The sequence below is a fragment of the Oryza glaberrima genome, chromosome 8 (genome assembly GCF_000147395.1).
Source record: "Oryza glaberrima chromosome 8, OglaRS2, whole genome shotgun sequence".
NCBI lineage: Eukaryota > Viridiplantae > Streptophyta > Magnoliopsida > Poales > Poaceae > Oryza > Oryza glaberrima.
The window spans coordinates 2,714,041-2,739,073 of NC_068333.1; the positions used below are offsets into that span (position 1 = coordinate 2,714,041).

The following is a 25,033-nucleotide window of genomic DNA, read 5'->3' on the forward strand; positions in this document are numbered from 1 at the left end:
TAGAAGCTTTTGTGAAGTGTTTGGGGGAACTCTTGGTGCCACCAAACATTTCAACAGCAGTAGTATATCTGTATTCTACCCTGATTTATATTTTTTTATCACATTTTGTGTCTAAAATTTTCCTTCTAAAATTCAGCCTCACAGCGCAGAGTAGATTACATGAAATATACTTCATTGAAGATGATAAAAGTTTAAGTTTCCTTGTTTATATTAAATTAAGTAGAAGTTAAAGTTTATGGCATACAAAAGAGAAGTGAAACATACTCTTACAATGAAATATAGTAGTCTAAAACATATAGAACTGTAAGATCATAGAATGAACACTAAAGCATATAGATATTGTGCGACAACAAAGCATGTGACAATGACATTTTGATATTCATACTTAGATATTTTGTATGCTCTAATGCACATACATCTTCTTTGTAATAATAATGGTGATTTACCCCTCTTTTTTTTTCATGATCCTTTTAGCACCACAAGCATGGCCATTCCTTTTTAACTCATTAGGCCATTATTTTCACATATAACTAACTCTTATCGTTCCAAGCATGGTAATAGTAATGCTCTTACTTAATTAGTACTCCAGCTTCTAATTCTAGCATCGCTCAAAAATAGCTCATGTTTGGTTTTTTTTTTGTAACATGTTAGCAAAGGGATACATGTTGGGTATTGTACAGTTATTGCACTAACTAATTAAAGGAGCAACATATACCTTATTGTATACCAGGAACAAGAAGTACTTAAGGGCCTATTTGGTTAGCATACTCACATTGCTAAAGCTTGCCGTACTTTTTATTAGCTAACATGCCTAACACGTGGCTAACAAAATTGAAGCCATGCTTTAGCCATAAGAGAGGAGCCTTGCCACACTTTTAAATTCTAATGACATGTGAGACCCACGTGATGATGAAGGAATCTTGACAAAAGTGGCGCATGAACCAAACGGAAGCCTTACTTGATCAAACTTGCCTAATGTATTGTGGAAGTGAATCAAACAGCACCTTAGAACTGCAGTAAATCCGACAATATTCCATGTGTTAACACACTAAAGACCGTTTGATCTTTGTTTAATAAAGGAGGTAAAAAGGAGGAGATATATGCAACTGCTAGACTACAATTTACATCCAGTAGTCCACAGCTGAGCAGTTTACTACTGACATTCTGGGGATGTATAGCAGTATCCTTTTGTGTATGTCAAGATTCAGATTTCTCCTTCACCTTCAGATGGTGTAATAATTTCAAGTATTCTGCATACAGCATACTCACGCAGGGGACGTGCAGTAACAACAGCAACATTCTTCAAAGATACAAGTCATTTTTGAAGAAAACTGGACAGGGCCAGGGCTCATGGAATCAGCTCAAAATTTCAGTTTTCAGTAAAACCAGAGAAACCATGAGGCAGGCAGCAATGCACTGTCAAATGTAATCACCCTGTACAATCTTCCTTGCAACATATTTCCCCAGGAAATCAAACCCATGTGAGTAGAGAGCTTCGATCTCGGCACGCTTGCCTGTCTCCAACATCAGTGTCAGCTCAGCTCTGTGCTTGTCCTGCAGCCAACACAACATCATCATTATAATATTGCATGTTTCCAATTCAGAAGGCAACATGATCAGAAACTAAGGACTCCCATCGTTCCTGTAATGACAAGAACAGTACATTTTTTCACCCACTGGGGTAAACACTGCCTATAAGAAGGCCAGACAGTATTGGCATGTAACAAGATCTCAGAATGGCTAGATAATTCCATTGCAGCAGTCCTCAAGGACATTTTGCTGAAACATGATCTCAATTTCTCATGTGACCAAACCTTTTGATGCATATTGAAACTTGACCAAAGAAGTTTGGTGCTACTTGATGCATGGACAGAACATATATACTAGGTATCAGGTTGCATTGTGATTGAACCATTTTGCACAGTTGTATCCATGTTTTAATTCTATGTTCCAGATACTTCTACATAGTCCAAAAGTTGAGGGTTAGCAGACTCACCTGCAGAAACTTAGATGACAGCAAGCTTTTGGCAATCTGCAGATCACGTGGCTTCAGTTCTTGATATGCGCTCTGAGGTATAAGCTGCAGATCATCTCCTCTTAGGCCAAGCCATTTTACATTGCAAGCTGTAAAAAGCAACATTAATTTTTGTCAAAAATTTGGCATGATCAAACATCGATCACTCAAAGGAAGTACCATATCTGTATGATTCCAAACCCATTGAAATGCTTCCATACTTGTAAGTGCATAGTATAGCAAGCCCTGCTGGGTTCCTGAAAAATGATCAAAAAAAGAAAACTAACTTCACCTGAAATATAAAGAGAAAGTCAGCTATACATCAGCACTTGGAAGGACCTAACCAGTCTACTAATGCGAAAATCGGCATGTTCGGATAAGTCTGGCTCAGTCGATGCAAGATAAACCTGTTCCAGAACATTGAATAGCAAATAGTATAAGTATACAAGATAACCTAATAATGTTGACAATATCATGGTCACATTGAGTTTATTCTCTATCACATAAGCTGGACAAATTTAGATAAGAAAAGAGTAATGCACATTTAAGGCACAGAACCTTGTGGCAAGATCAGGATATCCTTTTGCAGTAATCAGGATGCATGGAAGTTGACTATATATGCGATCTTCAGCCAGCCTCTGAAATATGGCATCCTATATCAAACCAGCGAGCGATCAGCTGGAAGTAACTAAGAGGGGGCAATACAGTACCACTAGATTGCACAAGCAAAGAGAGTACCTTCTCCACTACAATGATATACCGCGCATCTGAAGAAAAGATTAATTTGCTCAATACATTGAGATCTCCAGTGATCGCATGCCCAGAAGGTCCAAGAATGGAGCAGTCAACATGTTCTTCCTCCGGCCCCTAGGACAATTTAAACACAGGTTCAGGCTGCTGCTGCAAGATAAACAAGAGATGCAATCAATATGCAACACATGTTCCACTCATCATAGCATGGGATGAGGCACACCTGCAACACAAGCCGCCCAATCAGTGCCCCTCTACTCGACGCCATGATCCCCAGGCTCTGCCTCGTACACCGGAGCAACGAGACGACATCTGCGCAAGAACACGGCACAAACATTATGAGACACCAAGTTAGAGCAACTGACAAAAAAAAATGGAGTCAGAATTCAGAAATGCGTGGACCTTGAACAGTCTGGTTGACATGCCGCTGGCAGGTGAAGTAGGTGGGCGATTCAGAGAGGAGCGTGTAGAACAGCTCCCTCAGGGTGACCAGCTTCCCCTCCCCCAAAATCTTGTAGCACATCTCCATCACCTTCCACACTGTCTCAAGAGCAAATGAGAACGAATCAAACACACTTTTTTTGGCTGAAGTTGAAGATGGAAAATATCATCGTTTCAAAAAACAGAGTAAATTTCACAAAACCACACCTATTATAGTCCAAGTTGTACAAAACCACAGAGATTTTGACACGTTGCAAATAACCCCGGGTATTATGCTCTTAAAAGCTTCACAAAACCACGTCGTTAACCAATTTAACACTCCCACGTCAAAATTTACATGGATGTCACATTCATATGAACTCATAAATTTGAGATTTAATTGCACAGAACTTAAAAGTACGGTAGATTAAAGTCAAAATGATCGATAGCGTGGTTTTGTCAAAATCCTCGTGGATTTGTGTAACTGAGACTATGGTTATATGAAATTTACTTTTTAAAAATAAGATGGAAGAGATCATCAAGAGGCAACCTCTAACGAATGCCTTGGCGTCGTTGGCCCTCGTGAGGGATCTCTTGCAGGAGGCGTAGGAGAGGTACACCGACGAGACGTCGTCGCGCAGCAGCGCGCGCCGCAGGCCGCGGTTGGCGGCGCCCCGGCTGATCAGCGGGAGGGCGGAGATGGCCGGTGCGGCCGGGTCGGTGAGCGCCGCGAGGAAGTTGAGCACCGCCACCTCGATCCTCGCCCGCACCTGCCGGGATTCGACCGCGTGACGTCAGCTTTGCCGCGGCTCGGTCGAAGCGGAGGGGAGGGGGGGAGAAGAGGAGGAGGAGCGGCTGACCTCGGCGGGAGGGAGGATATCGGCGGAGCAGAGGCGGCGGTCGGCGCCGAAGAGCGAGGCGGCCGCCACTCCCGCCTCCGCCATCCCGTACTGCCGCGGCGGCCGTGCGCGAGCTCGCCGGCGGCGGCGCCAACGGACAACTCGCCCAGGTTTCCGCTTTCCCGTTGGGGAGGCGGAAAAGAGGAGAGACGCCACCTCGTTGTAGACTTGTAGCGGGCGGGGCCTAGAAATGATGGGCCGTAATATACATGGGCTTTGTAGGTAGATGGTGGGCCGGACCAGTATAAAGAAGGATAAAGACAAAATGGTTTAGCTTTGGTCCTCATATTTTGTAATCGGCTATTTTACCCCCAGCAGATTTGGTTATTTTTAACCCTCAACTTTAATGACTTGTACCAGTGTGTACTCATTGTGCAGTGCAAACTAGAGGATCCAAACAAGTCCCCATATGAAATTATGGTGATTTCCTCTTATAAGAAAAAGGAAATTGTGGTGACCTTTTAAAAGGAACTAATAATGTAAGCTTCTGGGAAGGACTGAAGGTTTAGTTATAAGTATTTGTATAAAAAGTGTAATAGCATTAATATTTTAATAGTAATATTTCATCCATTGAAAATATTTATAGAAGCATAGTGCAACAACCATAATCTAACCAAAAGAATGGAAGTTAGTGATCAAGGCCGAGGGTAGCGAGTAAAGGACTTGCCATACATAGTTTTTTTTCCCCTCCGTTTTTAAATAATGCCAACACTGGCTATAACTATTTTTAAATAATTGCTAAAAAGTTATATTACAAATAACGGGGATTTTATGGTTATATTTCAGACGCCATACACTTTAACAAATATGCCATCTATTTTAGTGTTTACAATTTGTTTTGAAAGAATGAGTAGTTAAAGTTTGAAAATGAATAATATTCTGTGTGAATTATTCGAAAGGGTAGCTGAGTATAAGAATTACCACTCAAAAGTTGTACTTTAAATAAATTCGAAACATATTATTGGGAAGTGATTTTTGATGTCATTGAGCTGACGAGGTCATTAAGGTTGTATTCTTCCCCCTTCTTCCCCAACTCACTCCTCTCATTTTCCGCACACACACTTTCTAAACTATTAAGCAGTGTGTTTTTTTTTGCAAAAAAAGATTATGTGAAAGTTACTTTAAAAATTCATATTAATTCATTTAAAAAACATTAGCTAATACTTAGTTAATCATACACTAATAAATCGCTCGTTTTGCTGGTCGGAGGGATTAGCTCCCTACCCAAGGTTGTGCTGGCCCGTTTCCTTGTGTCAGAAACTAATTACCTCCACACAGAAAACAATATCTTATTAGCATATAATTAATTATGGATTAGCTAAAAATCTTTAGAAAATGATTAATATGATTTCTTTCAAAAACAACTTTTCTATAAAAACCTTTGTTACAAAATTACAAATTATTTAATGATTTGGGAAGCGTGTATGAAGCTACAGGAAGAGGAGGAAGGAAAGAATATATTACTAGGAAAATGAAAAAGAAAATTCACATTGGAAAAAAAAATGAAGCAGAGGGTTGGAAATGGAATGGTCTAGATCGAGTGTTTGGCAAAAAAATAAAAAATAAAAAAGGTGGGAGAGAGAGAAGGGTAGTGAAGAGCAAACCGCAACCAACTAACTCTCCCGGGAGATCACGGGCATTTTCCCTCCAAAACCCCCTTTTCATCTTCTTCCCCCCTTTCCCCTTCTTCTCCCCCCCTCGCCTTATCTCCTCCCAACGCCATTGAATTCAATCCAATCCTCTAGGCTTTACCTCCTCCTTCTCCCTCCTTGAGGCGACCGGGTTCGTTTCTTGGCTGGTTTTCTTGGGCGGCGATCGATCGATGCGCATGGAGGGCGGCGGCGGCGGCGGCCATGGCCATCACGGCGGCGGCGGCGGTGGCCATGGCCATCACGGTGGCATCGGAGGAGGGGAGGCGCAGATCAAGGGGACGCTGACGCACGGCGGGAGGTACGTGCAGTACAACGTGTATGGTAACCTGTTCGAGGTTTCGTCCAAGTACGTCCCTCCCATCCGCCCCGTCGGCCGCGGCGCCTGCGGCATCATCTGGTCAGTTTCAGACTTTCACTTCAGTTCATCTCCATCTAATTCTGATTCTTCCTCCTCTGGATTGTTAATTGCTTTGTCAACCTCGTGTGATCGTGAATTCGTGATGAACTGATCGATGATCATCATGTTCTGAATTTGTTGATTTTGTGGCTGGTTGATCATCATCATCTTGTTTCTTGTTTCATCTGCAGTGCGGCTGTGAATGCGCAGACTCGTCAGGAGGTGGCAATCAAGAAGATCGGCAACGCGTTCGACAACCAGATCGACGCCAAGCGCACCCTGCGAGAGATCAAGCTGCTTCGGCACATGGATCATGATAATGTGAGTAGCTGTTGCAATCTCTGCTTGCTTTTTTTACTGCAGGCTCTTGTTGTAAGTTCATGTGGTTGGCTCATTGGCTGGCATACCCCGTTCTTTTCGCGTATGAATTTTGTTTTGCCACTCTATGTTTTTTTTTGCCACTCTATGTTGATTGACCATGGTTAAACTCTGTAGTTTCATTGCAAAAGGTAAGCCGTCCTGAGGGGATCTTCACAAAATTTCTGGTGATTTTTTCTCTCGAGCAGGGCCAAATTCTTTTATTTCATCCCAGCAAAGAATTGCCATAGATATTTTTAGCTTCAGATGATCTTTTTAATGTGTTTTAGATTTTCTCTTTTGACTCATTGTCCAACTTGAGTGTGAATTCAGTTTGTGTTATTAATATTCACTGATGATATGGAACATATATATGTAGTGTCTTTATCTTGGCAATACTAGGGATTGTTAGATGATTAGATAGTAACAAGAAACAATTTTTTTTGTGACTTGTGACAAAATCTAGCCATTTTTCACAGGTCATCTCAATAAAGGACATCATACGGCCACCAAGGAGGGAGAACTTCAATGATGTCTACATTGTCTATGAGCTCATGGACACTGATCTTCACCACCTTCTTCGATCAAACCAGCCACTAACAGATGATCACTGTCAGGTCTCACTCTATTCTTGTTTGTTTCTGTATTAAACCATCTCTTCGTTATTCATCAATTCAATTCAAGCACTAAATAATTGTAAGTTTTCTCTCCATTCTAACACCTCCCTTTTTTTTTGCAGTATTTTCTCTATCAGGTACTACGAGGATTGAAGTATGTGCATTCAGCAAATGTCTTGCACAGAGACCTCAGGCCAAGTAATTTGCTGCTGAATGCGAAATGCGATCTTAAGATCGGAGACTTTGGATTAGCAAGGACCACAAATGAAACTGACTTCATGATGGAGTATGTTGTTACTCGATGGTACAGGGCACCTGAACTCCTGCTAAACTGCTCAGAGTACACTGCAGCTATTGATATCTGGTCGGTAGGCTGCATCCTTGGTGAGATCGTTACAAGGGAGCCTTTGTTTCCTGGAAAGGATTATGTCCATCAGCTGAGGCTAATAACTGAGGTATGATCACTAATTCATAATTCAAGATACTGTCTTCTTTGCTATCAGTCAATCATCTGTTCATGGGAATGTTGTTTTTTTGTTTGTTCTTTTGTTAGCAACTTCAATAAGCTATTTATGATAATATGTTGAATATCCAATCACAATTCATAGGTTGAAGCTTTGGATTATGTTTTTCTTTAGTATCACATGGTATTATTCAGATCAGCATTTGGTGATACTTCTTGGTTTCTGAAACTGACTTGCACTCCTTTTCTACTGAATGGGTTATCTCCTACAGTTTTGATCTATTCTGTCTATAACTTTATTTTTCACTCTTTGATCCAAAAAGTTAATAGGCTCACCTGATGACTCGAGCCTTGGGTTTCTTCGAAGCGACAACGCCCGCAGATATGTGAGGTCGCTTCCTCAATACCCCAAGCAACAATTCCGTGCACGGTTCCCCACTATGTCTAGTGGTGCCATGGATTTGCTTGAGAGGATGCTTGTGTTTGATCCCAGCAAAAGGATTACTGGTAATTTTGCAGCCTTGCATAATCTTGCTAGATTGCAAAATGACATATTCTGCTACCTGATACATAAGCTGAAATGCTTCTTGTCATTATAACTAAGTTTAAATGACATTCATGTACACACTAATTAATCTCAGATCCTGACAATAACATGAGATACTAACCATGACTTCTGTGACATTGCAGTTGATGAAGCTCTGTGCCATCCATACTTGGCATCCCTTCATGAGATATATGATGAACCAGTCTGCCCAGCGCCTTTCAGCTTCGATTTCGAGCAGCCGTCGCTCACCGAAGAAGATATCAAGGAGATCATATGGAGGGAGGCACTTAAGTTCAACCCTGAACCAATTCACTAGATGAATTCCCAATGAAGAACGGAAGCACATCACACTGGCAGATGATCATCCATCCACTCCTTGGGGAAGACATGAGCCAACAGCATGATGTATAGTTGATCACCCTCTCAGCATCTCATCTTGTGGCTTGTCGGCGACACCCTGACATCGCAAATTCGGACATTTATGAAAACAAGAAAAGCTTGATCAAATAATTTGTAGTACGAAAAAAATCAGGAGCTTAACTGTATCTTCTTGTTAGATTTGTATCTATCCCATTTGGTTGTACGCTTAAGAAACCTGGGAGCTTGTCACTAGTTATGAAGGTACAGCAATCTCCAGATACTCTTCAGTCATCAGTTCAGTTCACCAGCTGCAAAGATGCTCTAGACTCTAAGTGAACTTAAAATTATTTCGATATAATGTGCACTTACTCATTGGACTCGTCATCCTTGTGATTGCCAAATGCCATCTGCATCATCTTGAAGTCCATAGGGTGAACAGTCTGAATATTGATTCTTCTGAACATCACCCTCCTGGAGTTCCTCTGGAACACACAAATGAATGATCAAGTCTCCAAAAGAAGTATGAATTTACTTCTGTGCAATTGAGCAACCGCAATCATCAGCCATTCTACACCCATTGTAAGCTTAACAACACAACAATCCACAATTACCGCACATGTTAAAAGCTACAGCGGTACAAATTAGCCTTTTTAACATAATCAGTAATGTGCCCACATAGAAACGAGTCAATGACCTTGCAAGCACAGAATTCTGAAGTCATTACATCATGCTTTTTAATATTTTGTGGGCACCAGTAATCATTCAATATGGAATAAACGAGACACGGTAATAGCAGGGCCTTCTATGTCCAGTCTTTTCCTGACAGAGCTAACAAGAATAATTTTTCAAACTTGATGTCCTATGGTCAAAAACTCTTATCATGGCATCGAAATTTGCATGTCCACATTGCAGGTTTGCAGCTCACAATGTCCCCCAGAACTCCCCACAATGAGCGTAAACCATGGACCATTTTGACGCAATGAGCTGCACAAATGGGAAAACAAGAAGATGGAGCAAAGTCATAATACTTGCAGAAATCATTGAATTTCATGCTACATAGTACACATTGAGGACAACATCGTTTGTATACACTTTACACATGATTTCTTGGGGGAACATAACAAATTAAACAACAAAACGGCCCGATTCTTTTTGAATCCTTGAAATACTACTGCTATTTATCCTTGGTTAAACCCCTGAACATTATCACACAGAGGTCTGATGCTGAAACAATGCACTGTATTATACATAATCCTATGATTCCTATCACAGATGCAACACGGTTTTCTTGAATAACAATGAGATGCTGATGCTCATGGGTTCCTGCACCCCCATGAAGGGAGGAAATTCCATGATGCATTGTTCCAAATATGTTGTAGTCAAAGTTATGTAAACTGGCAACATTTTTATCAAATTGCTGTGAAGTGCCAAAAAGAATAAAGAGTTTATCATGCACTAAAGCATATACACTAGCAGCATAGTGTCCATTATCTTTGGATTATTAAATTTTGTGCTTGAAAATTCCGTGTACCACATACAAGAATATTTTTTTTTAACAATTAACCCACATGCCCTTTTTTAGTAACTGTAGATGGGGAATGGAAACCCCTGGGAACCAACAAATATCCCTTTTACCGTAAGGCAAGATGACAATTTTATGCAGAACATTAAACTTTAAATGGAATACAAGCATTCAAGTTGTACCAACATACAACGATATATCAGTTAGTATCCAATCAATTTAATCATGTCAGTGCTAAAAAAATGCTAAAAAAAAGAAGCATCTACAATGTGCATGTCATCTCAAACTGAACTTACTGCGATTACCTAAGAAACTGGTAATCCTAAGATGATTTTTGAAACTGTTGAACCTAAGGTTTGGACTGATGCAAAGTATTTTTGAATCTACAATTTTACAAACCATTCAAGTTTAAACTAAGAGGCAGTGTACAGAGAATTAACAAGATGCCACCTATCTTTTAACAGAATGTGTAGCAGATAGATTGGAAGATCAGGCAATTAAAAATTATAGAAGATATCTTGAAGAAATTCTTGTATTACTAATTACTCAAGACAAATTTACGGCATAAGATTGCACTACAATTTTGGATTGGCAGTTTCAGATCAAATCACCAAATAATGAATTTGCCTTGCCAACATCAAACAATAACAACAGATACAAGATGTTTTAGAATTAAAGGACAACAGTGTGTGAAAAATCCACAGTACCTCATTATATTCGGAGAGAACCCCAATAGATATACATCAAATTCTGTCTGAACAACAGAAATATGTCAGATTACAATATTACAAAAGCTGTATGATAATACTAGATGATAAATGAGATAATACCTGTTTATTACCATGTGGCTGAGATTGCATCAGCATATACACAAGTTGATGATGAACAAGAAACTGTTCTGGGAACAGCATCACCTGAGGTACTGCTGTTATCACTATAAGTAACACATTTCAACAGCTAAGAACATAGTCACAAAAATAATTGACATTTTGTTATGAAGTATTTGGCACTAAACACAACTGTGGCTTCAACCTTCCTTAAATCAGTAAGATGTCTCTCTCAGTTATGTACATTTCTGTTGTTTTAGGTAAGCACTTCCATCTACCTCATAATGCTTTCATAATTTTAGGCTAAAAAGGAATATTACAACTAAAACCATTGCATATTGGAAAATAATGCCTTACATCATACAAGGTCATTGCAGTCAGTTCTCTTTCTTTTTCTTTTTTACTTCAATGAAAAAAGATACACCAAAATAAATTTGACAATTGACACAGTGACACCACAATTTCCATTTGCAAAACCACAATTTACTCTGCCTGTAACACTGCTCTTGATCTTCAACAGATGCTCATTAGCACTCCTAGTACATAAATACATCGCCCTCCAACGAGGATCATCCTGTCGACTGGAGGAGAAATGTCTAGCAAAAACAAGCTGCCCAGTGTCCTAACTTTAATAAATTGTTGTACTTACACAATCAAATTGAGAGAAACGAAAAACACATGCAAAATGGTGGTCTATATCATCAAAACAAATAGTTGAGAATGACCCCAAGACTTCTTTACAATGATGGTGAGATCTCCACCGTCACTACTGAGACCAAAGTCTTTAGGTCCAGTTACACTGCCTTGTTTTGCATACTCTGCACTTCAAAATTTAGTTCTTGCCCAGAAGCACCAAGGCATGTTTTCTCGTCCACCCTGCACCCTATAACCACTTATAAAGGCACCACAGCACATAAATATGAGATCTTTGAGATTCATGTGTGCTGATTAAATTTGTTGGTGCAGGATGATGGTCATCTATATCTATTGATCAGTCAGAATATTCGTCTCCACTATACTGATCCATATCTTCTACTCGAGAATGCTTAGGATGGTCATAGAGATCATCATCAACCGAAGATCTTTGTCTCTTCAAATTCTCCTGCAAGGAAGAAAATATTAATATCTTGAACTTTAGTTAGAAGGTAGCAAATTTTGCACAAAAATGTGAACATACTAAGAGCAGCAGTGTTATTTCATAGCTACAATATGAACCAATTGCAGAAAATACTTATAAGATTATTTTGAGTTGGCATGTGGATTAAGGTGGATAAGAAACCTATAAAGAGAATACATATGACAGTGAAATCTTAATTGAATACCTTAGAAACTGGGAAGAGAATATTAATTAAGGCATTACTTATAATAGAGAGAATACGATAGGTGAGCACAAACAGGAAAATTTCACGTCTTATGTTTTTTAACTAGTCTGAGAAAATCCTGTGTTACAAAAAAAGGCAGTAATAAAACAAAGATTGTAGAATAAACAAGTTAGCTAGCAGCAGTATGTTGTCTAGTATAGAACTAGTGAACAACTAAATAATTTGCTGAATACCGAGATGTCAAGCCAACAATCATAAAGGGAGAACAAGTCGTACATGCATGCTAGAAGATTCTCCATGTTCCATCATACCACCATGAGCTGTTCTGCTCACAGTAATCCTGGAGGGCACTGGGAAATGCTCAATTTCATCCCCAGATCTGCCTTCTTTTGCTTTTTTCTTCTGCAATACTAGCTTAGTAGGAAGAGGCTGCAAAAAGAACATAAAAATGCCATATGTTCACAAACGTGCAATAAATCATTCTCACATATCAAAATTAATATAATATGCATAGAGCAAGTTACCAAATATTTTGCACCATCGTCATCAAATGTGACAAGATATGTCGTGGGATCATCTTTGTCATCCCCCCTTACCTGGACCATGAAACAAGAAAAGATAAGTAAAACGGAAGAGCACTTCTACACCAGCTAACATTTTTTTTCTTTTTTTAAAGAAGATAGCAGAAACAGTAGAAAATATCCACATACTTCCCAGTGGTACTCCCTAAGCCAGGAATACTGAATATCTTCAGTTTCATCATCCAAGTCCTTGCTAAGCTGAAGGAAACCACGATAATCACCATGAGATTGATGCACCATTGGTAAAAACTAAAACTAAACATGCTACATGATATTTCAAATACATATGTATTAGAAAAGGATGGATACCTCATGGGGGGATGGAACCATGTATGCTAAAAATTTCTCTTGTTTTGCAGGGTCCGAACCATTGACAAGAAAACTTTTCATCACAGCCTGTCATGGAAGCATCAAAATGTCTCGATGATACTCAAGGGTATTACTAGGTGGAGTATTAGGCATATCCAAAAATATATGGATCTAAAATTCATATTGCTTTCTGAGAAACATCACTACGCCTCTAAAAAGTAGATGCACCCATATCAGCTCAAACATATTAAATACATGTTGCAATGGAACTAGAGTTATGAGAACACCAGAAAAAAAAATAGCCAAAAAGAAAAAAACAACTCACCCGGGATTCGCATTCATCACGCTCAGATCTCTCTAGCTTGTTGTACTGCTCTGAATCGGCAGTAGGATCTCCATCAAAATTCACCATAACAAACTGATCATCATACCTAAAGATCAACAAAATTGTGAACCCAATATCAATTAAAATGTAACACTTTTATCGATCCAAGGCAAACATTTTGTTCAGTGATACCTTAGAAACGAAAACCAAAAGAAATAACAAAAACTACTATCATATAACTTTTTACAGCAACAATAGATTTTGCAGTAGACTATCTTGACATTACAGTAGGTGGGAAATCAAATAGCTTTTTTCTCTATTTAGATATGAAGAACACGCTGAAAAAACAAAGTATCAAGCCCAACCTATCAAAATCAGGAAGCAAAGGCAGAACCCATTCTGCTTCCATCCCACGTTTAGTCTGGTGAACAGGGCGTGATTTAGCTGCTCTGAAGGAGTCCTCAATGGCTTTAATTTGCTTCTCTCTGGTATACAAATGCATAGAGAAGTAGTGTCACCGGCTAGACCAGGTTTGCAAAACAGGGTGAGTGAGCTAGGTAAAAGGAAGCCATACCTGTCATTAATATTTTCCAAGAAAGTATTTCGGCCCTCCCTTGATTCTCGCCTTTCCTTCGCTTGCTTTTCAGTAATGGACTGGAATAGCCAACCAAGCTTATATAATATGTATAAAGTAATCCAGCAGAACCTCTGTAACTAAATCTACAGAAGGATGGTTGGCATTACCATTTTTGCTGCATCGGTGCTAAGTGGCGAAATATATTGTGTTTTGACCAGCCAAGACATACCCTTGTCGGTGGGCCTCTCTTTTTTCCTTATACCATCTTTTTTAACAGGGGTGAGAACCTCATCATCACGCAATAGCTCTTCATCTTCTGGAGCCATGGGTGGCTGAACAGGAGGAGTACTAAAAATAGTTTGTGCATAAGTTAGGTATCCTAAAAAGAATCTTCATATAAGGATAGCAGCTAAGAATACATATATCTGGCTCAATTCATACTTATATACGCTCATATCAAGTAGGTCAAGAGGTATTCCGAGATCCTCGGGGACAATCATTTTGGGTATGTAGTTCTTCTCCAATGAAGTGATTCTGTATTTGGTATATCTGCAAAGAGGTAGCGGATAGCAAAACAAAGAGTGAACACAGACATCCTAAAATAATATTAAGAGCACCATGCACGGCGAAGAACAGTAGAGAGAAACAGAAAAGTTCAACACAGACTAATGTTCTGGATAGCGGAATAAAAGTGAAAAGCAGAGGAGGCTATGCAAATTGAAAAAAAAAATCAAAAGCAAATGGCACAGGACCTCTGTGTAGGTGTAACAAAGGTGCACTGGCAAGCTCTCATACACAATGAAGTAGCTAGTGATAATGACTGTTTTTCTAAGAAACAGTGTGCTTCAGGAACCATACATAAACCAGAATGTGGCAATCATTTCCTGTCAAGAGAATTACACAACAACCAGAAATATTCTAACTTAAGTTATCCTTCAAGCCATGAAAAACATGGCTGCTGCATAACGCTCCAATACCACCACTTGACCTACTTCATCAAGAATCATGAAGTGATTTTTTGTGAAGATAAATTCTTCACAAAGATCTAATCGTCAGCACTCACAAAATGACATGGTAAATTAAAGGAACATGGAATAATTCAATTTTCTGCTCGGTCTACTACACCTAAATTCAAGCTGCCCAAATGACCGAAAATTTGGGAGAGTACTCTCTAACAACAAATGAGGGGCACTTAGTGGCAACACACAAAGAAAGGACTTACGCTCTATGATCAGTAAATGACCAACCTCAGTTGTCTTGACACAAAGTTATCTTCAAATCGGAAGATGATAAAGCTAGATAAACAACATTGAAATGGCTTGTACTGTAACAGGTGCATTGCTAATCACCAGTACAACAAGCAACAATAGAAATCAATCCGAGAAAAAGGAGAGTAGACAAGTAGTTCTTTATACCGGTCCTTATCCTTGTTCAGTGGCAACCATTTTAGCTGAGAGCTTGGATCTGGCAGCTCATTCCTAAACCTGCACCAATCCATAACAAAAGATTCATCAAAGAGTTCCATTCTGAAATAGAGACATAATCGCAATATTACATTCCATGCACATCAGTTGCTCTGGAAAGTATCTAAATTTGGGAAAATGCCAATCACATCACTACAGCAATACTTTCACCTATATTTTTTTCACAGCGCAAAAGGGCTCATCTTTTAATTTTATAAAAAGAAATAACTAAGGACAAGCATAACCCATCAACCTCTTAAGAACTATGAACTGTATTCTAAGTGACTATCTCGAATTAAGCATAAAGAACTAAAAGTAAAAAATAAAAATACAATAAAATGGTTGATTTGCATCTTAATGCCACTACACCATATGTTGCCTTGGAACATCTAATAGGCAGCTGCGGCTTGTCACTAGTCCAGCATCACAGCATTTAGCAACCGCGCAGGTTGCTCTTAAGGCATAAACCAACCAAAATACTACCAAACTGTATCTAAGAATAACTTTAAGTTTGATCAAAACACACACTTCACTTGTAAGACCAAAAGTGTTAGCTAAGAATTACTACAGTTTTGCCGAAAACATAAACTTCTACGACCTAATACACTCTCTTTTCTCCAATAGTTACTCTGATAATCACAGAATACAAAACTTTGTGCCACTCACTTGTGTTTGCAGAGGAAGGTCGTCGGCTTCTTTAGGCGATTCTCAAATCTCTCGGCATTGGGAGCTGCGGCGGGGCGAGTCGCGGTCACCGCTGGCCGGGACCCGCCCGATGGCTGCTGATGGTGGCGGCTCTGCGGCTGCTGGGCGGCGCGCACCTGCTGCGTCTTCTGCAGAACCGTGGCCTGTGACTGCCGCATCATCTGCTGGTTCTTCCGATCCTCGGCCCGCTGCTTCTCGTACTCTCGCTTCTTCCGAGCACGCCGCTCCTCCTCCGTCTCCGCCCTTGGCAGCGCCGACTTGCTCTGCTGCTCCCTCGGTGGAGGCGGAGCAAGCTGGGCCTCCCTAGGAGGCGGCTGCGTGGGAGGAGGTGGAGGCGGGGGTGGCGCCGAAGGTGGAGGAGACGGCGGCGGCGGGGGCGGAGGAGGCGGCTGGCTGCTGTTCACGCCGTACGGCGGCGGCGGCGGCGGCGGCTGGTAGTACATCTGCGGCGGCGGAGGCGGCTGCTGTTGCTGCGGGGGACCAGGGCCGAAGTTGAACTGCGGCTGGTGCGGCGGTGGCGGGCCCGGTGGCGGCGGCGGCGGCGGGGCCAGGAACGGCGGCGGCGCCCCCTGCGGCGGAGGCATGTGGCCGTACCCCGGCTGCTGCGGCGGCGGCGGCCCGTACGGGTTCATCGGCGGCGGCTGCGGCGGGAACCCACCCTGCGGCGGCGGCGGGTGCGGCGCGTACGGCCGGTACGACGCCATCCTAGGGTTTCCCCAAACCCTAACCCCAGCGCCGCAGCAGCAGCAACCCCGCGCCCGCGGCGGCTACCTCTCCCACCACCTCGTCGTCGTCGGAAGCTTCTAGAAGGGTCCAGAAGCAGCAGGGACCCACCAGATCTACGCGAGGGGGGATCGCGATGCAGAGGAGGAGAGGAAGCTCGCGAGGTGTTCGATGAATCGACGACGCGAAAGGGGGGCGGAGAAATTCGGCGCAGGTGCGCGACGCGAGAGCAAGCCACGCCACGGGGGGATTTCGAACACGGGGTGTTTTCCCTTTTTTTCGGTTTGAATTCGGCGCAATTTTGGTTGGATTTGGAATTTGACTTGCATTTAAACTTTAGTTTTGCACTTCAGCCCCTTTCACCGTTAGATGAAGAGACTATTAAAGGGATGTAAATAATGTTAGTGGCACACGCGCGGTATATTCTCAGTTGCGATTGGTTAATGGTTATACCACGTGTTACTTCTAAATATAAACATGATAATAAACAATATGGTCACTTTTTCTTTAATGGAATCTAATTAATCGGAATTAATACTCTCACCTTCAATGAATGCTTGTCGGTTTTAACCGGAAGTGGATGGGTTTTGACTTTCGACAATCAATTTTTAAGTAACATCAAAGCAAATTGATCCGATTAAAACACTAGAAATATGCCTTTGATTATAGTTCTTATTGCACAACTTTGGCACTAGATAACTATCTTATCAAAAATATGTTTGGTGAAGAAAAGCGTATTTGGTTGTCGTGTGTCTATTTAATCAACGCGTAGCCATACAGGTATATGTGGGCTCCTACTATCATCTAGGAGTTCTGAGGTATGTATACGTTGATTATCACCTATTCTCTCTATACCGTGAACTTTATATAACAACAAGCAATACAAATTGATTTGGTGCATACCAAGAATCACAAAATATTAACGAGCTTAAGGCGCCACTGATGCACATACTCGAGCAAGTAGCGAACAAAATAGGCGAGGGGAGCTATGATTTTTGTAATTGTTTTCTTTCATCATGCGATACATTTTTTTTGTTGCTTACCCTTATTTTTTTAGTATGTGTGCACCTATTACGGTAAACACATGTATTTCTTCCAATCTTAGCATATCATCTTGGACAACATTTTTTCTTTATTAGTATCTGCAAACAAACCATGTATTGTACCTCTTGGGTATGAGTTAATTGTGAGAGAAGTCACCTACAAGGTGGGGCAATAACAATGACGACATATATGACCCGTCATTTAGATAATGCAGGTTATCAAGTTGTTGTTGAAGCTTGCCTTTCTACTCCTACACCAAGTTCAGACGTAGCAGTTGTGAGTGCGACATCCGTTATCAGTAATGCATTACTTGGCGAACAAGAAGATGCAATAGGTAGGTTAGTCAAGATGCTTAGGGTCGTGAGGAATCAACTCGTTCCTAGAAAAGAAGTAAAAAAACACTTAATAAAGTGAGATTTCGAACATGGGGTGTTTTCCCTTTTTCGGTTTGAATTCGGCGGAATTTTGGTTGGATTTGGAACTGATTTGCATTTAAACTTCAGTTTTGCACTTCAGTCTCTTTCATCGTTTGATGATGAGACTACTGAAAGGATGTAAATAATGTTAGTGGCACACGCGTGGTATATTCAGTAGCGATTGGTTAATAGTTATGCCACGTGTTACTTCTAGATATAAACATGATAATAAAAGGTCACCTTTTCTTAATAGAATCTAATTAATCGGATTAATGTTTTCTCTTTCAATGAATTTTTGTCGGTTTTAACCGGAAGTGGATGGATTTTGACTTTGGACAATCAACTTTTAAGCAACACATCAAAGCAAATTGATCAGATTAAGACATTACAAATATGCCTTTGATTATAAATCTTATTGCACAACTTTGGCACTAAATAGTTATCTTATCAAAAGATATTGTTAGCGAATGCTTGACAACTCAAAAATCAAAACCGATAATTATTTTGAAAGGAAAGAGTATTTGATTGTCGTGTGTTTATTGAATCAACACGTAGCTATAAACAGGTATATGTGGGCTCCTACTGTTATATAGGAGTCTGAGGTATGTACACGCCGATTATCACCTATTCTTTGTATACTATGAACTCTACATAATCACAAGCAATACAAATTGATTTGGTGCATACCGAGAATCACAAAGTATTTTTTTTAACTAGCTTAAGGCGCAACTCATGCACACACTAGAGAGTAAGTGACAAATAAGATAAGTGAGGGGAGCTATCCTAGCATAGAGAATGTGGATGATGCAAACATGAGCTCTCATGATCGTCATAAATTTTTTAGTTGTCTTCTTGGATCATGCGATTCATTTTTTTGTTGCTTATTTTTTTAGCATGTGTGCACCTATTAAGGTAAACACGTGTATTTCTTCCAATCTTAGCATATCATTTTGGACAATATTTTCTCTTTATTAGTATCTGCAAACAAACCATGTATTGTACCTCCTAGTATGAGTTCATTGTGAGAGAGGTCACCTATAAAGTGGGGCGATAAACAACGACGAAATATATGACCCATCACTTCGAGAATGCGGGCTATCAAGTTGTTGTTCAAGTTTGTCTTTCTACTCCTACACCAAGTTCACATGTACCAGTTATGAGTGCGACGTCCATTATCAATAACTCATTGTTTGGGGAACAAGAAGATGCAACGGGTAGGTTTATTCAAAATTATTAGGGTCGTGAGGAATCAGATTGTTGCTACAAAGCAAGTAAAAAAAACACTTGATAAAGTTTAGATCGTGGGAAGAGTGCTACAACAAATAAGCTCAGAAATCAACGATCTGGTCAATAGAAAAACCATTTTATTAGTATAATTATATGAATTTTGATCCACTAGCTACCCCTTCCGTAAGAAAATATATGAATACTTTGAAGATGGTTTTGGTTTTGCACGTAGACATCGTTTGGGTTTTAGGAAGAACTTGGAGAGGGGCTGACACCCTTAACCAAATGTGGCCCTAATATTACCATATTGCTACCCCTAGTTTCGTGGCAGGGCTTCCGGTGGTTGGCCTAGCCCGACAATTTACTATGGCCCATCCAGATTTCCTGGAAAAGCCCATGTACAAATCTTCGGCCCATTATGAGTTGGCCTAGCCCAAATAAGCCCAGTAGCCTTCATCTATAAAAAGAAAAGATTCATGATCACAGCTAGAAAATGGTCAGAATAATAGAATGTTCTACGTATAAGAGAATAAATGCTTTCTTTACTTAAGCAGGTACAAAGATAAAATCTAATATAAGCTCTCCATACTAACTAATATCACTAGAGACTATCTTTTTACAATAGTAAAGACAATAAAATTTCTAAACCAGTAATGCACTAAATAATTTTCTATTATACTTCTTTCCTTTCCTTCATCATCATGTAACAAATTTTCCGTTAATAAATGCTAAGAGTCGACTCTGAGCCGTTGTCATGCGTAGCAATGATATTTCTCATTCCTTCCATCTCTTTTTTTCATGTCACCAAATTTACTTGCATGACAACGAAGAAATCATTCCTTCCATCTCTTTTTTCCATGTCACCAAATTTACTTGCATGACAACGAAGAAAGCCCGTGATTAGACACCATTGTACATGCCCTTATGTCACACTCCTTACAAAAAAAAATATACTATTACATATAGAAAATACACTCACACGCTGCTACATATCCACACCCACGAGTTTGTCTTATTAAAAAATATATAAATATTATTTATTTTATTGTGACTTATTCTATCATCAAACAAACTTTCACCTTAATTTATATTTTTACACTAATTTTTTTTAATAAAATTTATGTTCAAATGTTACGTGAAAGTTAACGGCGTCGTATATAAAAAAAACACAGAGGTAGTACTATTACATTTTCTTTATTCAATAATGTTGTCAACTACTGCAATATAGATACTCAGTGCTTGTTTAAGCTGTACTTCCTCCGTTTTATATTATAAGACTTTCTAGCATTGTCCACATTCATATATATGTTAATAAATCTATACATATATGTATCTAGATTCATTAACATATGGACAATGCTAGAAAGTCTTATAAGCTACAACGGAGGAAGTAGTATTTTGTTATGTTACAAGTGTCTTGTTTAATTTATTCTTCAGTTAACAATCACAAAACACAACCACACATTCAAATCACTGCTACGTGCGCTACTGTGTGGTTGATCGCGAAACAGAGTAAAGCAGATCGCGAAATGGAGTGAGAATTCCACGGATGGAACAGCAAGCTAACAGCTAGAACAGGTCTCTGACAAAAGAAAAAGAAGAAAAGCTTGCAAGCTGGATTAGTAGTAGTAGAACAAGAATAGGTTCACGGTATGTTTGGGGAGCTTCTAACTACTGCAGTTTATTCTAGAATCGGAAGGTCCCCAAACAATCTAGCTTTTGATTCATATTCTGAGAATGTAGTTGTAGAATCAAAAAATTAAACTAGAAGCTAGAAGCTAAAAAACCCAACTTTTTAAGATTCTCAGAAGCTGGCTACTAACCAACTACTTCTCAAAATCTTAATCTTCCCGGACATAGTCCCAAGCAGTCAGTCTCGCCCGACAAATGAAGACACCCTGCTTAATTGCCTCCTCTGCGTCGTCTTCATCCACCAGTCATCAGTGCTCAGTGGTCAGCACTACCATACACACAGACAGATCAGAGACAAACCAAAACAAATTTTGTTGATATTTATTATTTTTTCCTTGATTAATTTCAACTATAGATTACAACATGAGTATAGATCAACTAATTAGTTTCCTATGCAGAGACTTGTCCACCTAATTTAAGTCCTATACTTGATATATGCGCTTATATAGTTATATTTACGCTTAATTATTCTTTCAAAGATAGACCACTTTTCCATCAACGATGCTATCCTAGTTATCGGATGTGCTCATATGGGTAAGATCACACACGTACTTTGTCTTGAAAAAAATTAACTACATGTTACGATAGTAATATTTTTCATTTCAACAAAAAGAAGTTTTCAGTCATGCCTACATATGCAATAATAAAACGTTAAATCTACCCAATTGGTTTCCACCAGAGTTTTTCAGACATTTTGCTCGGCTTCAAAAGTGCAAAAAAAAAAGTATTACGAAAATGCATCCAAATTTACCATTTCACCGTGTAATTGTTTTTTCTAATTTTACCACAATAAATTCTACTAGCACCCCATACATTTAGCTAGGTACAGTGTAATGGGGTCCTAAGCTAGGTGCTTAACGAAACCTTAGCTCTGACGAAAAAAAAAAAGCAATGGTACAGCCAGAGAGCATGCTCCAGATTTTAATTGCAACAAGGACCCCACTGCAAAGAAATTGATGGCGCTGAACAAATTTAGGTGACGCACATTATGCCCTCGTGAACCCGATTCATCTGGTCCCAACCATAACAGCAAGGGCACTAAAAAATTGCAACACATTATGTTTTCTTTCAGAAGAAAAAACGAATAAAGGTTGTCATTTACTATATTCCATTTTTTTTCTAAACTAGCATCCATAAGCTACAACCAAACAATTTTGCCTTCAGCGAGAGAAATAATATTCAAAGATAGATGTTTTACAAGTATTTTTTTTCTTCATTCATGGTACCTGCATCCCTTCAATATGATTTCACCTATGCTGTGGGGGTACAATATATTGTTTTCTTGTAAAAAGATAAACGTTGGAGTTTCAGTCCTAACTAAGTCTGATTGGAATTTCTTTTGTGGAGTAAAAATACATTCAGGAGGATTCGGAATCACGAGATTTCACTATCTAGGACGAAATTTCACCGAGATTTATTCCATTTCCAAAACGAACTCAAGTGGATCCTAAAATTTTGTCTTTCTTTGCTGAAATGTTCCCAAAATTCCTAAAATAAAAGGAAAAATATTTTCCCATTGCCTTAACATAGAACCTTCTAGTTTTCTTTGCACACCATATCCTTTATCATTGAGCGGTCATTTAGAAGCCTTATCTGGTAGTTCAGGATGCTTCAATTCCCTCGGTTGGTATGGAAATTCTCACAAAGTTTCAAGATAGCATGAACCTTATCTAGATTTCAGATTGCGGCGATATTAGATCCGAGGGCTTGAAAATACCTTGTAGAAAGAAAGAAAAAAGCTTAAATGGAGATAAAAAAAACATCGTCATGTCTAATTTTCTAAATATTAAGGGAAGTATTAATCCTAGTTTGCAAGGGGTGATGATTAATTAAGCCTTAATTAGCACGTTGCTTTAAGCGAGCTTATCCTAATTGTCCCCCCTAAAGAGTGACGTGATGCCTAACACCTAAACAAGAGAGCAACATATCTATTGGAATCCCCAATGGGAAATCCCCATCCCCCCTACACATACAATCACACTAGTACTTTGCATTACATACATTACAACATCACTCAAAGCACATAGATATATGTGAGGCACAAGCGCACACACACACATCTAGTGGTGATGTGAGAGGCAGGCAAACTACTAATAGTACTATATTATCATCATCATCATCATTATAAATTATTATTCCAATATTTGTCAAAGTGGAGGCAGGTATGTACACATCTCTCTCTCTTAATCCCCCCTTACAAATTAAGTTAATGACAAGGGGAGAGGAAACCCTCAAAAAAAAAGAAGGAAAAAGAGGGAGAAAAATTAAAGAGAAAGAAAGCAAAATTACAAAAAGGAGGTGAAGGCAACAAAAGAAGAAAGTAAAGTAGAAAAAAGAAAAGCAAAGAAAAAGTTGATGTGAAGTGAAGTGAAGAGAAGAGAAGGGAAGAGAGGAGATGTTGGATCTATAGCTAGCTAGGGCTGAAATTCACCAGATCCAATGCAGTGCAGGTAGCCATCCTTGTCCTCCTCATAATTAGTGCCTCACCTACCAATAATACTCCTCCACCACACACACCCCCTCTCTCTCCTCTCATCTTCTTCCTCCATTGATTTCTCTCTCTATCTCTCTTCTCTTGTGTTGTGTGTTCTTCCATTTTGATTGGATTTGATCCATTGGTGGAGAAAGGAGGAGGGAGCCCTTGTTGCTCTTGGGGTGGAAGGGGGTGTTGGGTGCTAAGCAAGATGGGTTCTTGGCGACATGGATCAGAAGGAGGGGAGGTGGTGCCTGGTGGTGGCGGCGATGGCGGCGGCGGCGTCGTCGTCGGCGGCGGCGGCGGCGGAGGGGAGGAGGGCGGCGCGGCAGAGCGGGCAGGTGGCCTGGCCCTTGTCGACCCACTTGTCGATGCACGCCTTGTGGAACGCGTGCGCGCAGTTGCCGAGCTCGCGCACCCGGTGACGCGCCTCGAGCGCGCCGAGGCACACGGCGCACGACGCCGCGGCCGCCGCGGCGGCGCGGCGGCACCTGACGAAGTCGGCGTAGCGGACGGCGGGGAGGCGCGCCTTGATGGCGGCCGGCTCCGGCGCGGGCTGGAACGCCCAGACGAGGTCGGCGGGGAGGGCCGCCATCGACGCCGGCGGCGGCGGAGGCGGCGCGTAGGCGGGGTGTTCGTCCGGGGGCGGCGGCGCGGCGAGGCCGAGCGCGGAGAGGCAGAGCAGGAAGGCGTGGCGCAGCAGGTCGAGCAGCTGCAGCACCAGCACCAGCGGCTGCGGCAGTATCACGCAGTAGCACACCGACGGGAACCCCATCGCCGCCGGCGACCTCCTTCCTTCCTTCTAGAGAGAGAAACGAAATCAAAGATGGAATCTTTAGAGAGAGAGAGAGAGAGGTTGTGTGTGCGTGTGATGAGGAAGAGGATGGGGTGGGTGGGGGAGTATATATATAAGAGAGAAGGAGGAGGGCCTCATTGCTTAATTGCAACAGGGAGGCTAACCTTAGAGCAAATACAAGTAAGCATATCACAAGCCAGCTATAAACACATGTGAAAAATATAAAAAAGAAAAAAAAGTGACCTTCAAATATATAGTAAGCTAATGGTGTGTATAAGAGATGAGATCATGTGTTAATGGTGTGGTATATATATTTATAGATAAATGTTGTGTAAATCAGCGCTATTAGATTGATATTACAGATGATTTAGAATTAGTAAGTGGACTATGCTATTAAACTTGCTCCTACCCAACCCAAGCCAAAGCTAAGCTAAGCTAATGAGACTACTACTAGTACTAACTAATAATAAGAGGATGGATGGATGGATGAATAATAGTAATTAATCACATGAGACGCCCTATGTGCACGGTTGCATGATTTGTAGACCTTGTCTA

The 25,033-nt window shown here is 40.5% G+C and overlaps 4 protein-coding genes and 1 long non-coding RNA gene across 7 annotated transcripts; 1 reads left to right on the forward strand and 4 right to left on the reverse strand.

The window, feature by feature from the left end:
• Positions 1 to 766: 766 nt before the first annotated feature.
• LOC127782547 (meiotic recombination protein SPO11-2) lies at positions 767 to 4,194 on the reverse strand. 3 transcript variants are annotated; one of them, XM_052309807.1, is made up of 10 exons: positions 4,045 to 4,194; positions 3,735 to 3,954; positions 3,167 to 3,304; positions 2,988 to 3,076; positions 2,753 to 2,881; positions 2,573 to 2,652; positions 2,359 to 2,421; positions 2,195 to 2,271; positions 1,997 to 2,124; positions 767 to 1,554 (listed from the first exon to the last, which is right to left on the reverse strand). In XM_052309807.1, the coding sequence occupies exons 1-10, from the start codon at positions 4,126 to 4,128 to the stop codon at positions 1,420 to 1,422; spliced, it is 1,143 nt and encodes a 380-aa protein (XP_052165767.1). In that variant the 5' UTR covers positions 4,129 to 4,194; the 3' UTR covers positions 767 to 1,419. The 3 variants fall into 3 exon arrangements, with proteins under 3 accessions (XP_052165767.1, XP_052165768.1, XP_052165766.1); XM_052309808.1 differs by having other exon boundaries at positions 2,216 to 2,271; positions 2,573 to 2,667; XM_052309806.1 differs by having other exon boundaries at positions 769 to 1,554; positions 2,573 to 2,667.
• A 1,538-nt stretch (positions 4,195 to 5,732) lies between these two features.
• LOC127782546 (mitogen-activated protein kinase 2) lies at positions 5,733 to 8,881 on the forward strand. The gene is made up of 6 exons (XM_052309805.1): positions 5,733 to 6,132; positions 6,324 to 6,453; positions 6,969 to 7,106; positions 7,229 to 7,561; positions 7,893 to 8,076; positions 8,260 to 8,881. The coding sequence occupies exons 1-6, from the start codon at positions 5,906 to 5,908 to the stop codon at positions 8,430 to 8,432; spliced, it is 1,185 nt and encodes a 394-aa protein (XP_052165765.1). The 5' UTR covers positions 5,733 to 5,905; the 3' UTR covers positions 8,433 to 8,881.
• LOC127782550 (uncharacterized) lies at positions 7,905 to 8,359 on the reverse strand. The gene is made up of 2 exons (XR_008019192.1): positions 8,238 to 8,359; positions 7,905 to 8,144 (listed from the first exon to the last, which is right to left on the reverse strand). It is a non-coding gene; the product is annotated as an uncharacterized LOC127782550 (long non-coding RNA).
• A 2,405-nt stretch (positions 8,882 to 11,286) lies between the features above and the next one.
• Positions 11,287 to 17,101, reverse strand: LOC127782545 (protein PAF1 homolog). The gene is made up of 12 exons (XM_052309804.1): positions 16,069 to 17,101; positions 15,355 to 15,423; positions 14,381 to 14,488; positions 14,107 to 14,287; positions 13,937 to 14,016; positions 13,728 to 13,847; positions 13,363 to 13,468; positions 13,038 to 13,124; positions 12,858 to 12,926; positions 12,672 to 12,743; positions 12,424 to 12,576; positions 11,287 to 11,927 (listed from the first exon to the last, which is right to left on the reverse strand). Exons 1-12 carry the CDS (start codon positions 16,809 to 16,811, stop codon positions 11,817 to 11,819), a joined length of 1,899 nt encoding a protein of 632 aa, XP_052165764.1. The 5' UTR covers positions 16,812 to 17,101; the 3' UTR covers positions 11,287 to 11,816.
• A 6,218-nt stretch (positions 17,102 to 23,319) lies between these two features.
• LOC127781158 (brassinosteroid-responsive RING protein 1-like) lies at positions 23,320 to 24,550 on the reverse strand. The gene has a single exon (XM_052308072.1). The coding sequence runs from the start codon at positions 24,455 to 24,457 to the stop codon at positions 23,915 to 23,917; it is 543 nt and encodes a 180-aa protein (XP_052164032.1). The 5' UTR covers positions 24,458 to 24,550; the 3' UTR covers positions 23,320 to 23,914.
• Between the last annotated feature and the right edge of the window lie 483 nt (positions 24,551 to 25,033).

What these genes read in the sequence shown, in the direction of transcription:
- LOC127781158 (XM_052308072.1), bottom strand. Translation starts at nt 24,457, where the DNA reads ATGGGGTTCCCGTCGGTGTGCTACTGCGTGATACTGCCGCAGCCGCTG.
- LOC127782545 (XM_052309804.1), bottom strand. Translation starts at nt 16,811, where the DNA reads ATGGCGTCGTACCGGCCGTACGCGCCGCACCCGCCGCCGCCGCAGGGT. An exon ending in ACCTTCCTCTGCAAACACAA is followed by an intron (nt 15,424 to 16,068) that starts GTGAGTGGCACA and finishes GGATTGGTGCAG; the next exon opens with GTTTAGGAATGAGCTGCCAG. An exon ending in GCACCGATGCAGCAAAAATG is followed by an intron (nt 14,017 to 14,106) that starts GTAATGCCAACC and finishes TGGCTATTCCAG; the next exon opens with TCCATTACTGAAAAGCAAGC.
- LOC127782546 (XM_052309805.1), top strand. Translation starts at nt 5,906, where the DNA reads ATGCGCATGGAGGGCGGCGGCGGCGGCGGCCATGGCCATCACGGCGGC. An exon ending in GGCACATGGATCATGATAAT is followed by an intron (nt 6,454 to 6,968) that starts GTGAGTAGCTGT and finishes CATTTTTCACAG; the next exon opens with GTCATCTCAATAAAGGACAT. An exon ending in AGCTGAGGCTAATAACTGAG is followed by an intron (nt 7,562 to 7,892) that starts GTATGATCACTA and finishes TGATCCAAAAAG; the next exon opens with TTAATAGGCTCACCTGATGA.
- LOC127782547 (XM_052309806.1), bottom strand. Translation starts at nt 4,128, where the DNA reads ATGGCGGAGGCGGGAGTGGCGGCCGCCTCGCTCTTCGGCGCCGACCGC. An exon ending in CGCCAAGGCATTCGTTAGAG is followed by an intron (nt 3,305 to 3,734) that starts GTTGCCTCTTGA and finishes CTCTTGAGACAG; the next exon opens with TGTGGAAGGTGATGGAGATG. An exon ending in ATTTTCGCATTAGTAGACTG is followed by an intron (nt 2,272 to 2,358) that starts GTTAGGTCCTTC and finishes ATCATTTTTCAG; the next exon opens with GAACCCAGCAGGGCTTGCTA.